At 45.0% G+C, this 14,673-nt stretch overlaps 2 protein-coding genes across 2 annotated transcripts; both read left to right on the top strand.

Annotated features, from left to right (window-relative positions):
• The first annotated feature begins 373 nt into the window (after nucleotides 1-373).
• On the top strand, nucleotides 374-8,865 carry LOC133915643 (uncharacterized). Its single transcript, XM_062358881.1, has 6 exons — nucleotides 374-598; nucleotides 1,370-1,525; nucleotides 1,749-1,916; nucleotides 3,024-3,178; nucleotides 7,978-8,147; nucleotides 8,614-8,865. Exons 1-6 carry the CDS (start codon nucleotides 517-519, stop codon nucleotides 8,666-8,668), a joined length of 786 nt encoding a protein of 261 aa, XP_062214865.1. The 5' UTR covers nucleotides 374-516; the 3' UTR covers nucleotides 8,669-8,865.
• Nucleotides 8,866-11,433: 2,568 nt separating this feature from the next.
• Nucleotides 11,434-14,163, top strand: LOC133915635 (uncharacterized). The gene is made up of 6 exons (XM_062358869.1): nucleotides 11,434-11,724; nucleotides 12,139-12,224; nucleotides 12,547-12,693; nucleotides 12,875-12,998; nucleotides 13,436-13,722; nucleotides 13,826-14,163. The coding sequence occupies exons 1-6, from the start codon at nucleotides 11,529-11,531 to the stop codon at nucleotides 13,916-13,918; spliced, it is 933 nt and encodes a 310-aa protein (XP_062214853.1). The 5' UTR covers nucleotides 11,434-11,528; the 3' UTR covers nucleotides 13,919-14,163.
• Nucleotides 14,164-14,673: the final 510 nt, after the last annotated feature.

The raw sequence follows: 14,673 nt of genomic DNA, 5'->3' as shown, positions 1-14,673 counted from the left end.
CCTCCAATTTTCTTCAATATGAGCATACAATTGTGCTAGTCTATAGCAAATATAATTTTTCTTGGCTTAAAAATAATATACTTAGAATTTAATCATATTAAAATTGTATGATAGAACAATCATATAATAAAATGTAGCTGCCGCAGTTGCAAATACAACAGTCGTTAGCGGGCTTGCGTTGCTTGAAGCGCGACGCGACAGCCCAACCAACGGTGCCCTATCCGAAAACTCCCAGCGCACCTTCCGAGCAGCGAAGCACACCGTCCGTCCCAGATCTGACGTCTCCAAACGGCTCCGGGCCACACCATCGGACAATTTGTGCTGCCGCAGTGTGCATCACTTCCGTGCGGTGCGGTGCGGGCGTGCGGCCCCGCCCGACGCCGACAGGCACCGACACGACACGTCGACACTCCCCCGCCCACCTACTCCCCTCGCCTCGCGCTCGAGCCACCCGAACGAAGCCATCCCCTCCGCAGTAATTAAGCTAAGCTTCCTACTCGGCGGCGGCGGCTGGAGATGGCCGCGGCGTTGCCGCGGCTATGCGCGCTGCTGCTCCTCTTCCTCGCCGTCGCGACCTGCCTCGACGTTCCTTCCCACGGTAACGCCTCGAATGCCTCGGCCACAACTCCCTGGGCAGAAAAAAAAGCATCCTCTCTCCCTGTCCTGGTCGAGCTAAGGTTACCAGTAAGGTGTCTGGTTGGGCAGCCGACGAACTCCACTCTGGTGCGTTTTGCTGTGAGCGAGAGCATTTTGCTAGAAATGGAATAGCTCGGCTTTGGTCTGTTCAATGTAGCCAAACTGCTTAGTTGTTGTTTCCATGAAGCAGCACTGCCCCATCGGCGGTTCGTTCCTTGATCCGCTTTGATATGCGGATCTGATGCCGTGATGCGCTAGCGTGCCGCAATTTGTGGTGAATTTTATGAATGAAGGTTCTAAACTTCTAATAGGTTTGCAAAAGCTGGCGATTGGGTTCAACTCAATGTTGCTTAAAACCAGCCCGACAAATTGTTCGAACTAAGTAGAAGTCGTTGAATATGATCACTGCTGTACGCTGGACCTATGATTGGCAATGGCATTGTCAAGGGTTCTGTGCGAAGTCACTAGATTGGTCAAAACTGAATGGGAATCACTCACTCAGGCTAATACATTTCTTGAAGGGATTTTGAAACTCCAGTGTTGCAGCAAACTTGTCAAATGCATGTCTCATATAGTCATATCTGCCTGCTTTCATTTTATATGCCATTAATTTTCACGGCGTGCATAACTGCATGCTAACACAGGGAAATTAATCATACTACCTTTGGCTCAGGGTTCAGTTGACAATATTATCATATTCTCGTCTCATCAAAGCATGCTATTCAACTTGCAGGGTGCTACTGGACTGGGTGCCAAAGCAAATGGTTTGGAGTATGCACTGCTCGCCACTTCTTGGATTCTCAGTCAGACGACTGTGATGGTCTTTGCACGGAGTCGAAAAGCCCTCCATGCCTTCCTCTCCACACACATTTCTATTGCTGCATACCAGGTCTATACATGGTTTTGCTATATTTATGCAACGAAAATGACTAGAACTGTCTGCTAAATCTTGCGCTAGACTGCTAAAAGAATGTATGGACACAAGCTGAAATATCTACTCTGCACAAGTAGTTCCGGAGTCCAGACCATTCTTTCAAAATGTTACAGTACCATTTGAGTAGATTGCTCTAGCATTCTGATACAAATTGTCAATTGTGTGTTTTGAAGGACAGGAATCCCAAGAGTAACAAACAAGTGTGGACATTGCAAGAATAAGCTGGATTTTGGCAAAGAATTTATATGCTGTTCTGATTGCTCTGACCCAATTATTATGAACAAGGATAGCAAACTGGGTTACTGCAAGAGTGGCGTTGAGCTAACAATGCAGTTGAAACCCCAAGGTATATTTTCATGAGATCATACAAGACAAGGCTCAATTGCAGTTTGACTGCTTTTACGGGATGCATATGTATCTTGAATTCTTTTACTAACTTTTAGGTATATCTGATACTGTAGCATTATTACAATAATTAAGATGGAAGTGGGAAAGCAAAAGTCTTCTGTAAAGGAATAAATTACTCTGTGCTTGATTTGGTTGAAACTTTGAATATTCAGTGTACCTCAAAGTCATCTATGGATAAATAATCCTTCAAAAAATTCATGTATTATCATACGTTCTCATAACTAACATCCGTTCAGAATACAAGGTGGTTTTGATTCTTTCTTTTGTAAATTATGTATACTGTTTGATATCCTGTATTGGAATATTTGAAAATACATGTGGTCCGCCGGACTGATGCAAGGCTTTTAACCATAGGAAATGTTTGTAACCATGTTAAACAGCACTCGTGCATGGAATAAATTAGTGTCTTTAAGATGTATTCTGCAATGTGTCTGAGCTAGTGTAATGCTTGTATGTATTTCCAAAAAGGTCCATCAAGTGTTCTAGGACAATTTACTCTTTTGACGTTTGCTCTGCACTGTGTCTTTGCAGTAGTTTCATGCTCAAATTTCTAACCAACAAGGTCTTGCTACCCTTCTTTCCTTTACGAATCTTTCTATTCCATATTCCTTGTCCTGGATTATTCCGGAGTAATTCCTGTTGTCAAGTCATTGATAATTGAGTAAATATCACAAACCTACAACTATATGTACCTTTGTAACAGAGAACTACAACTTCTGAGATCTATTTCATAAAACTACAACTATTTGTGCCTTTGATAACACAAAACTACAACTTTTTGGCCTAGTCCCACCTGTTAGCCACATATTTTCAGCATAATTTCACGAACCTACAACTTTAAGCAAAATATGTAGCTGACGGGTGGGACCAAGCAAAAAAGTTTTAGTTTTGTGTTATCAAAGGTATAAATAGTTGTAGTTTTGTGAAATAGGTATTAGATGTTGTAGTTATCTGTTACAAAGGTACAAATAGTTATAGGTTTGTGAAATTTACTCTTGATAATTTGCTATGTTAATTAGACAATAAAGTGGTGTAACATATGCAGAAACTTTTCACTGGATTGCTGGCCCATGGATGATGTGCTCCTCTCCATGTGATGGTGGTGTTCGGTATCGCGATGTTGCTTGTTATGGAAGTCTGGATGATAACACGATCAAACACTACCCTGTAGATGATGCTAGCTGTTCAGCAGATGAAATGGTACTTGAAACTATACGATTTCGTTTGTTTGCATATTAATGCATATCTGTTTGTTGCTTAATTTCTTTCACTCGTTCTGCTTACTTTCTTTCACTCTTTCAGTAACATATGATAATATTTATTCCTTAGTACCTACCAAGTGATCTTTAAGTTTCTGAGGGGCCAGCACCTATCATACTTGGAGCTGCATTCTTAGGTTTCACATGACATGTTAACTAACTTTCAGCAGGATTGTCATGGGTCAGGCCCATATGGGCCAGTTCGGCCGGCCCAGCAGAGAGACGGCAACAGCTAGGGCTAGGGCTGCCGCCGACCTCCACCGCATGTGGAAGGCGCGGGGGCCCTAGAGCCGGTTGCCGCCGTCGTCACATCGTCATCGAGATCGAATCGTCATCAAGTCATTTTCAGATTAGGAAATAAATATCTCTTAAATAGGAATAGTTTATCTATAAATAAGGAATAATTTGGATTTAAATTAGGAAAGAGGTCGTAGTTTGCTTGGGAGTCAAGTTGAGTCATTGCTATATAATGAGAGGTATTGCATCCTTTGAAATTAAGAAAGAAAGAGATTGCATCTCTTATCTCTCTCCCTCTCCACTCATGACATGAACAATTCCGACGCCACCAGCACCACCGCACGCCACCTCCTCTCCTCCTCACAGCCGGCCACCTTGGGACGCAAGAAGGCCATCCAACCTCGCCCTATGATCTCTTTCGACTACGATCTCCGCTACCCTCCCCCTACAAATCAGCGCCCATTGCATTTGGTATTAGAGACTATGGGCTTTGGCGGTGCTGGTGACCAGGACTTTGCCAAGCTCATGAAGGAGTTGCATGCGGAGACGCGGAACAACATCTGCGCATTGACGGACTCGATCAAAGACTTGCAGCTTCGCATGGAACGCCAGGAGGAGCGCCTCACGAACATCGACAATGACAAGGCGACGATCGACAACACCTCCGCGGAACACAAGGCTGTTGCTCGGCAGGAGGCCGAGGCCACGTGCACGGCAGCAACCAGGCGTGCTGCTCGTGCGGCTGTGGCCACCTCCCTGAGGGTGCCCGACGATAGCTCTTCTGCGGGCATGATCGACGCCATCCTCCTCGGCTTGTCCACGCCCGTCATTCTGCCACCATCCGGGATGCCTATATTGGCTTCTTCCATCACTACGGCACTTGGCGGATGACAACCCCACTATGACTTCATGGTACCTAAGTACCACAAGTTGTCGTTCCTCACCTTCAACGGCAAGGACGACCCACTTCCATGGCTCAACAGTTGCGAGCACTTCTTCGTCGGGCAACACACTCCGGACGTGGAGAGGGTTTGGCTGGCATCATTCCACATGACAGGCGTCGCGCAGTAGTGGTACATGCGCCTATCCAAGGACCATGACCCTCTCACCTCATCAACATCCGCTTCGACCCTCCGACACGCCATAACCCGTTGGGCGAGCTTGCTGCCTTGCGGAAGACGGGTTCCGTAGATGAGTACACAGAGAAGTTCCTTGCGCTTGTTGCTTGCGCCAGGAACTTGGATGAAATAAACAGATAAATATATGTACTGCAGGACTGACGGAGCCCCTAAAGACGGATGTGGAGCTCTAGGAGCCCAATGACATGGAGGAGGCCATGAGTTTGGCGCGCGCCTATGAGAGGCACGCTAATGTTGTGGCTGAGGTCGGGCAACATGTGGCTACATCAAAACTTGTTGTCCGTCCGTCTGCTTCACGCTTTACAACCTCAGGAGCCAAGGCCCGGGGAACGACGACGACTATAGGCGCCTCTGGGGTGGCGCCTCGCTTGATGCGCCTCGGGATGGAGGCGCCAACCCTAGGGTCTTTAAGAAGCTCATGTTCGAGGAGATGGCGGAACATCGTCGTCTCAACCTGTGCTTCAACTGCGATGACCAGTTCTCCAAGGGGCACAAGTGCAAGCACTTGTTTCTCCTGGAACTCATCGACAACAACACAGACGCAACGGACGAGGGCAAGGCATCCCTCATGATGCCTGATCGCCTCCCTAGTGGCCGCACCATGCGACTCTTGGTAGCCTTGCGCAAGGGCAGACTCCGCGTCCTTGTAGACATCGACGCGACACATAACATCATCGACGAGTCTCTCGCACTTCGACTGGGTTTGCCCATGCGCCGTATTTAGATGCGGATCACTGTCGGCATTGGCAATCGCATCATCAGCTGTGGCTCTACCACAACCTGCCGCTTGTCATTGAGCGGGAGGTCTTTTCCATCGACGGCTATACCTTCCCTATGGCGGGCGACATCGACATTATCTTGGGGACTCTATGGCTTTGCAGCCTGGGTCCTATCTTTTGGGACTTTGCTCGCTCAGAGATGAGTTTCCGTCGCGGCAACCAGATTGTTTGTTTCCTCGGCATCGACACTGCACCACCTCCTCCTCTTCAAGCGCCATTCATGCCGGCGCCGTTCCTGCCCTACAGTTGCCAGCACCTATGCTGGCCTTGCCTGTCTCATCTTCAACACCATCGGGTGGCCGCTTTGGTTCGTTCACTAGGGTGTGTGGCACCCGTACTTCAGCGACAACCATGGAGGTTCTCTCATAGCACTCGGACCTTCTTGACGAGGTCCGTCGCACGGTTCGGGCCGACTCGGAGCTAGCCGACCTTAGGGCGCGCATTCGATAGAAGGAGGTCGCACCAGCCTAGGTAGTGGTCGATGATGTCATCTTGTTTGACCATTGCCTCTACATGCCTGCTTCGTCATTACTTCTTCGGCGCCTGGTACATGCTCTCCTTACTCGGGTGATGAAGCCCTTGTTCGTCACTTGGTTGTGGGCGTTCATATGCCATCTTCTGTGGGTTCCCACCGTGTTTTTCCGAAGTCCATATTGCTTCTTCAGGATATGTCTCGTTCTTCCGTTCCTGCTGCCGACTTGATTTTTTCTGATCATACTGGTTGTAAGTTTATCACCATTGCACAGTTTATGGAGTTTGCAATTCTTCTGGCGTCCCAGCTCTCGCACTACTCGACGATGCTTATACATGACTGTTGTTTGGTCATTGCATTGACCTGACTGTCAGCCACCCGACACCGACAGACACGTTCCTCTTCGGCTTGGACGTGACTCTGTTGCCCAACGCCATCCTTCTTCACCAACTCTTTGACTCTCCTCCACCAACAGACGAGCTCTACCACCACGTGGGCATCTAGCGCTACTTGGTGGATGTGCCTGGCACCCCTGCCATGATGGGGTACATCAAGCACCCGACGTCTCGACGTTTCACTCTTCGTGGCTACATCAGCAATGTGTCCTATGAGTTCACCCTATGCATCGGCCACACAATTCGCAACCTCACTAATGCGCTGGTGTTGGCCAGTTGCACTCCAGGGTATAGCTTTAGGACAACTCTTCCTCACCACACAGGAGGATAGGACCAGCTGGAGCATGGATGCCTAGCGCGAGGACGCGCTGGAATTTGAAGGTGGAGGAGATATCATGGGTCAGGCCCATATGGGCCAATTCGACTGGCCCAGCAGAGAGGCGGCGACAGCCAGGGCTATTGCTGCCGCCGACCTCCACTGCATGTGGAAGGCGCAGGAGCCCTAGGGCCGGCTGCCGCCGCCGTCACGTCATCATCGAGAACAAATCATCATCAAGTCATTTTCAGATAAGGAAATAAATATCTCTTAAATAGGAATAGTTTATCTATAGATAAGGAATAGTTTGGATTTAAATTAGGAAAAATATCGTAATTTGCTTGGGAGTCAAGTTGAGTCATCTCTATATAATGAGAGATTATTTATCCTTTGGAATTAAGAAAGAGAGAGATTATATCTCTTATTTCTCTCCCTCTCCACCCACGGGTATTGTTCACTGACATGAACAGTACCGACACCACCAGCACCGCTGCACGCTACCTCCTCCCTCCTCCTCACAGCCGGCCACTTTAGGACGCAAGAAGGTCATCCAACCTGGCCCTACAACCTCCTTCGACTACGATCTCCGCTACCCTCCCCTTACAAATCAGCGCCCACTACAAGGACACTTGATTTAGCATTTCTTCTTCACATGCATGATTTAGCATTTTTCTTCTGATGCGCATCTAACTTTGCATATTGCAATTGAAGATTCAAAATAATGACAAAAAAGGTTGGATTGACCCATCGACTTCAATATTATCGATCAGATCACAGTAACTCAATTTCTATATTTGACTTTGAATCAATGAATTAAATCATTGAACATTATGGTAAAGGTTTGACCAAAGCCTCTCTATCAGTTTAGTAACACTTGTTTTACTTAGTTTACTGGTTAGGTCCACTTTCTATTTCCATTGAAATCAAAACAACCGAAACCATCAGTACTACTCGATATGGCTAGCTAAAGTACTACTCGATCTGGAAAGTGGAAAATCACCCATGCAGCAGCAGATGGCGAAATATTACTGCAACAATGGTTATGTGATATCAGATAGATTGGTAGAAATTATGGGAAGCATAATTCATAGAAATATGCAAATAAAAAATGTCATTCTTACTGCAATAATGAATTGATTGTTCTAAATGCTTGTTCAGCATTAATGAAAAATTGTATTGCTGATTAGGTGCAGCTATCCGAAATCCTCACATGGTTTTGACATAAAAACTAACCTTCTATGCTTCAGAAGCAGAGCATGATGTCAAGGATATCTATTTTTTTATGATATATTAAACATATGAAGTATGAAGTATATGGTTCGTAGAGGTATCGTATATGGTTCTTTGCTGCATTAGTAAATTTGGCCTCCCATTGTTGAATGCTGATTTGTTCGTTTGACAGCCTGCAAAACAGGAAGCATGTAATCAGCAGAGCTGTAGTGGCTCCGAGATGATACAGACACCAAATTCCAAGAGAAGTGGGATGTCTGGTTGGTTGATGGCATTGGTTATTGTACTGGGTCTTGGTGCAATTGGTGGCATTGCATTTACCAGCTACACTTACTACATTAGGTAGGCCAAAATGTTCACATAGGATTTCATTGTTTAGTTTTTTTCTCTGCCTGTGGATTTTGATGTTTATTTATAGCCATCTTGCTAGAGTTCTCACTTCTCAGTGATGATTTGCATGCTTTGCACATATAGTTCATGGATAATACAAATTTAAAATTGTAGATTGCATGGATTTTTCAGTTTTGATTTCCAATTATGGGAAGTCATGCTTAATTGCATAAACAATATGTATATCGCTTTTTGAACGAAATATTTTCATTGTTTCAAAGAACATGCTAAATGTACTTGTTAATATATATGGAATCAACGATTTGACATTATTTGGTTACTAAATAACCTTGTGAGGGTGATGCTGTTGCATCTGTAGCTTTGTTATTTTTAGGAATGATGACAAATTCTACACTAGTTTTGCAACTTTTAACTCATGCCCAACTCTTTTTCCTAATCTTTTTATTGTTGTTAACAGGCGAACCTCTGGGCCAAGTGGTTTTGTGTATGTCATGATGGAAGCTTACTCTTGACTCTTGTGACTTGAGAGGACCGTTTGCCTGTGTGTCTGTGACATGTTACTGTAGACACCAATTGGAATTTGAGCAACTAGTTTGTTCATTATTCTTTCTTTTTTTAGACAAATCCTTTCTTTTCTTTAGTGTGCTGTATTTGTTGTCAGAACGGTGTACTTCTCTTCCTGCTAATTAATGTGCAGCCAAGTTGTCTATCCTCTCGTTGGACCTAGCACACGCACACCCTAACACACATCTATGCTTGCGAATGCTGTGAATCAAAGGAGCTAGGGACGCAATTTGTTAGTGAGACGCACACATATGCATCAAGATAAAATGTTTTCTTCGATGAGTTAGGTTTACTGTTGTAATTACACAATTTATTACAAAGATGTGCACATATACGCATTGAGATAAATGTTCTCTTTGATATGTTTTGGTCCGTTATCATAATTGTGTTGCGCACCACATGTTCATAGCACTCTTTCGTGTACTTATACCTACACTAGGCACCCGCAAGCATTTTCGTAGTAAGAAAATTATGGTTTGTGACGCTTTGGGCGAAAATTGCATGGCAAAATATTTTGAACAATATAGCATGGTCTTGGTCTTGCATCTGAAACGAGCTGTCTTTTTTTCTTTCTTTCTTTACATTGCTCGTTTGGGCTTCAGATGCCGCTATGCCGTGGGAAGTAGATAATCCATGGGCGTCCACCCGGAAGCTATCTGGTGAGCGATCTTGCCGTTTCATGATCAGAAGCCATCGTTGCAGAAGGCGATAGGATGGCAGGAGGGAGGGGAGGTGGTGGAGGAAGAAGCCATGAATTGAAAGGACGCGAGAGGATGATAGATGCAGAATCGCAGAGAGAGAGGTACGACGGGCGAACATGAAATAGAAGCCCCTTCGCTGTGGGCCAGGGGCGACCTAGCAAGACACCTTTTTTTTTGTGTGCATATTTTGACCTCTTGTAACCATAATCTGAAAATAGACCAGAGGCAAAACTACTTCTAGTTTTTATCCGTTGTTGCCGCACCAGTGACGATGGTGCAAACAGTGACTAAGTCCATGCCATGGTTATTGGTGCGGACCATGGTGACCATGTGGAGCCTATGTGCTGATCGGTTGCTGACGTGACACGTAGGGTCCGCGTTAGCCCCATCGGTATGGTTATACAACTTAGCTATTTTGATGTTTTCTTAGTACTGCATGGACCAATATCTGATAGAGGCCCACAGGACGCTACACCAACGTCATTAGCACGGGAAGCAAGGTGTATAGGTCAACCACGATGGCAGACGATCTGGCTTGCATGGAACACCACAATAGCGCAAGGGAGGGGGGGTGTTTCATGCTTAGCACGGGCTTCATCATCCTTCTTTGTCCATTTTTGGTGGGTTAGAGGAGGATGCACCCAACGCTTGAACTTCTCGTATGGATGAATCTTATACCAATACTTGAACTTACAGATCCTCAAATCATACATCTTGGGGCCATCTGAAATGACTAGCATCTCTCCTTGTCTTGCAAAGTTGTAAAGAACATACCACCGAATGTAATATCATAGGCTTCTTTTCTACCAACTAATATGCACTTATACGATAATCGCTACACATGTAGTAAGCCCAGACAACCGTGTTAGGATGTCTCAACTGAATGACCTCGACAGGTTTACCATAGTTGCAATTAGGGATGAGAAGAGCAGGAGGCACTGGTGCACCCTTCCAAGACACATTAAGATACTTGTCTTTGTTGTGGTGCACCCACTTGCACTTATAAAACATCACCCCATAGTCCGCAATGCCTACAAACTATTCCACATATGCCTATTCCTTATCAAAACAGAATGTCCAACCATATCTTTCAACCATCCAAGCTTTACCATGCACAAAAATAAATATTTAAAAATAAACACAAGCAACATTGCATAAATAAATTTTCCGTAAATTAAACTCCAAATTATATTTGTTCATAACCTACCTCAAAATCTTAAAATTTTCTCACACCACTATTCAATCATCTATTCATGCATAGCACACAACACCCAACCATACCTAGTGAACCATAGTTACATAACTCTAAATAAATTCTACTAAAATATAAAATCATGCTACACTACCATGGGGAGTCCTAACATATCCCATCTGTACTATCTAAATCGCCAAAATTATCCGAAACTTGAGACCCCGGGTCATCCCTAATTTCTAAGGTACTATGAAAATATACCAAAAACACCACAATATCACAGTCAAATTTAGGGGAGATAAGATAGGAGACTTAACCTCATAAATTCCATGGGAAAAAATGAACCAAACGACGGGAATTAAAGATTCGTGGGAGGTTAGAAAGGGGACACTGATAGGGCTTGGATACCTCTCTAGGTTCCTACCCGATTAAGGGAGGTAAGAGTAAGAGCGTTGGTGTGACAAAACATGAGCAATTTTAGGGTTCCAAGACCCATACCAATGGGTATATTGTCGATCAATAGCACATCTTGTTAGCCACTATTTGCAGATCGCCTAAGGCAAAATATTACTAAGTGTAACATGCACGCCAATATCCTTACGTGAGCGTTTTGTCATGTAGGATACACATCAACGCCATATAATTTTATCCCCATTCATTTTCAGAACATGCTTTTAAAAATGGTCAAAATATGAAAAATAAATACACGCCAAGATAGTCCAAGTGTTAATCTTTAATTCAAAGGGGTTGACTGCAAAAATACTTCGAGTTCCGAAGCTAATCGAAAGCAGACGAAAATACGAAATAAAAACAAAGAAAAAACGCCGCCGCTTTTCTCAAGCCGCACCGCTAAATCTCCAATAGTCCAATCCTCTCCTCCTCGCTCCACTCGCGAGGGGCTTCGTGGTTCCACCGATGCTCGAGCCGCAGCGCATGCTCCGCGACGCCAGCGGCGAGCCCCCCGCCGCCGTGACCGAACCGCTCCTCGCGCACCCGCCGCAGCCCGAGCCCTCGCCGGCGGTAGGGGTCTCGCCGGAGATAACGGACGAGGAGATCGAGGCCGCCTCCGCCGCCTTCCGCCGCATCTGCCTCGAGTCCGAGTCCGAGCCTGGTGAGCCCCTGCCCATTTGAGCGGTGGTGTTCCTTACCCTTTTTTAGGCTAGTTTGTGCGCGAAGGGCCTCGAGTCCGAGTCCGAGCCTGGTGAGCCCCTGCCCATTTGAGCGGTGGTGTTCCTTACCCTTTTTTAGGCTAGTTTGTGCGCGAAGGGATCGTCGGTCCGTGGATTAGAGACATTTGGTTCAGTTGGTAGGTTTGCCGTGTCATTGGATCATGGATGCTGCTATCGGTGTTGGATTGGATGTTTGGATTGTTTGCTTGGGCTATTTGGTCACTGGATGACTCTGATCGTTGCGAATTGATTAGAGAATACGCTGCTAAATGTCAGATAGGATGTCTAGGGTTTGAGACTTCGAGGCTATCCTGCTCCGCTGTTGCTGATCGATGATGTTTCTCGTTTTGGTGTAGGTGATGAGCTGATATCTCCCTGTATGTGCAAGGGGACGCAGCAGTTCGTGCACCGCTCCTGCTTAGACCATTGGAGATCTGTTAAGGTAACACTTATTTGCTAGTGGCGTTTCTTCTGTTGAGTTCGCCTATTGAGTCTTGCTTCTCCTCTCATTTTAAGTTTCTAAGCAAAAGACATGTAGCATTGGGGCACGTACGATCATATACTGTTATTCTTAGGAAGCTTATTCTCAGTGAATTCTTTCAGTCTACAAAAGTACCGAACAAATCCTTATTAGACAGCAGATCATATATGCTAACATGTATTATCGGCTGGCTAATTTTGATAATGATAGCATGGGATAGTTACTGCTATCCATTGTTTTGACAGCATGGTAGCACTAAGTTTTGTTGGACATATCCCCCCAGGAAGGAACTGCCTTTTCACACTGCACAACATGCAAGGCGCGATTCCATCTGCGGATTGAATTTCTGGAGGACGACATGTGTCGTAGAATGAAGTTCCGATTGTTTGTTGCTAGAGATGTCCTCCTTGTATTCCTTGCTATACAAGCTGTGAGATACCTTTCCCTCTTATCATTCTCTGTTGTTTATTTTATTCATGTTGGCACTATCAATAAACTGTGAATAGCTTGCATGTATTATTTCTTTGTGTGAAAGCTGAGTGAACTTGGGTTACTACCACGACCATGTATTTTGGTGCGCACATCTCATTTGCACTCCTTTGCTCTTTCAGGCCATCGCTGCCATAGGTGGTATGGCATATTTGTTGGATAAAGATGGAAAATTCAGAAATAGCTTTGCTGATGATTGGGATCAGTTTCTGTCAAAGCATCCGGTTCCCTTTTATTACTGTGTTGGTATGTATTTTCTACTTGAATTGCAATTACAGTTGTTATGAATATTGATATGGTCGGATAATGCAATGATTACTAGTGGCTGAGTGCTAAACAGTAAATACCAAATACCATATAAATTGTATGCATGCATGCATTAGTTTGTCTGAGTCTACTTAGTCAGAATCACTGAGACATATCATAAACATTATTCCTCAAGGCCTCAAGTTTGTTTTCTTATGCACTGGAAATAGAATTTTGTAGTAATTCAAATTCAGACATTTCATGTCACACCATATGACCATAGAGAAGGCTGTCTTCTCCCTAAATTAAACCATTGATATTAGCATACAAGCATAACTTTCTGGATTGCAATTTTTAACAGGCATGTTCAAGTAAAACATGTCAGTATCTGCTTCTAACGAGCTTTACTGATATATGTGCCAATCAAACTGGTTCAGGTGTGATGGTGTTCTTTGTACTGGTTGGATTTTTTGGGCTAATAGTACACTGTTCGTCTTTCAACAATAATGATCCGTGCTTGGCTGGATGCCGTAATTGTTGCTATGGGTGGGGTATACTGGACTGCTTCCCAGCTTCAATGGAAGCTTGTTTTGCTTTTGTTGTCATCTTTGTTATTATTTTTGCCATCCTTGGAATTGCATATGGCTTCTTTGCTGCAACTGTGGCCATCCAGAGGATCTGGCAGCGGCACTATCACATACTCACCAAGAAGGAGCTGACAAAGGCAAGCTAACCTGCTGAAAGTGCACACTTATCGTATCCTCTGAGACAAGTCAAACATTTGTCCATTAACCAGTTAAACATTTTTGCTGTTCGACGATGTGCAGGAATATGTCGTGGAGGATCTTCAAGGTGGTTACACACCGCCAAAGATGGATCCAGAGCACGAGCAGCGTCTGAAGATGTTGCAGCTCATGTAGCTTCCACTTTTGCAAATATTGCACGGAGATATCTTTTTGGTGCATTTAGAACATTAGCATGATGTACAGTGTTGATAAACATATGTTCCACCCGCAAGTCCGTGTTCTGAAATATAAATAGAACCGTGGTTGAAGATCTCTTGCTGGGGGAAGAGCATGCACCCCTAGTTAAGTGGGGGATTTAACATGCACCTCTTGTTCATTTAAGAGAATCACTTTCACAAAATCATGTTGGGAGCTGAAAATTGTAAATTATTATTTAGTAGAGTTTTTACTAATTCTACTGAGCTAGTCTGACAGCTTTGCTAAATAGACTCCTAGTGATCTAGTCCATCCTTTTTCTAGCTACACACATCTCCACCAGCGTTAGAGTTAGAGCCGCTCGTCCGTACCACCTACTCTTCTGCCATGGCTAGCGTCCTCCATGCCTTGATCCTTGCTCCATCCCCATCCTTGGATGCTTGAGATCAAATCCATGGTGACAACCTCCCAGTCCTCGTTCTCATAGCGGAGCGCGTGGGACTTTGAGGACGCGGTGGCAACGACTGCAGAGCGGGTGGTGAGCTAGTGCGTAGGGCTAGCCGCTGGCGACAGTGTGAGCGAGGAGATGTGGTGAAGGTGGAAATGTCACAGTCGATGAGGAGCGCATGCCTCTCTTGTGCTTCTCTTCCTCCTTTTTTAGTACTAGGGATGGGGGTTTGCGGTGGGATGCGGCGACGCAGGCCATGGTGGGGAGCAAAAGGGCCGAATGCGGA

This window comes from Phragmites australis, chromosome 1 (assembly GCF_958298935.1).
Source record: "Phragmites australis chromosome 1, lpPhrAust1.1, whole genome shotgun sequence".
Classification (NCBI taxonomy): domain Eukaryota; kingdom Viridiplantae; phylum Streptophyta; class Magnoliopsida; order Poales; family Poaceae; genus Phragmites; species Phragmites australis.
This window is presented reverse-complemented; position numbering and strand designations above follow the sequence as displayed.

What these genes read in the sequence shown, in the direction of transcription:
- LOC133915635 (XM_062358869.1), top strand. Translation starts at nt 11,529, where the DNA reads ATGCTCGAGCCGCAGCGCATGCTCCGCGACGCCAGCGGCGAGCCCCCC. An exon ending in CGAGTCCGAGTCCGAGCCTG is followed by an intron (nt 11,725 to 12,138) that starts GTGAGCCCCTGC and finishes GTTTTGGTGTAG; the next exon opens with GTGATGAGCTGATATCTCCC. An exon ending in CCAAGAAGGAGCTGACAAAG is followed by an intron (nt 13,723 to 13,825) that starts GCAAGCTAACCT and finishes GACGATGTGCAG; the next exon opens with GAATATGTCGTGGAGGATCT.
- LOC133915643 (XM_062358881.1), top strand. Translation starts at nt 517, where the DNA reads ATGGCCGCGGCGTTGCCGCGGCTATGCGCGCTGCTGCTCCTCTTCCTC. An exon ending in CCTCGACGTTCCTTCCCACG is followed by an intron (nt 599 to 1,369) that starts GTAACGCCTCGA and finishes TTCAACTTGCAG; the next exon opens with GGTGCTACTGGACTGGGTGC. An exon ending in GCTGTTCAGCAGATGAAATG is followed by an intron (nt 3,179 to 7,977) that starts GTACTTGAAACT and finishes TTCGTTTGACAG; the next exon opens with CCTGCAAAACAGGAAGCATG.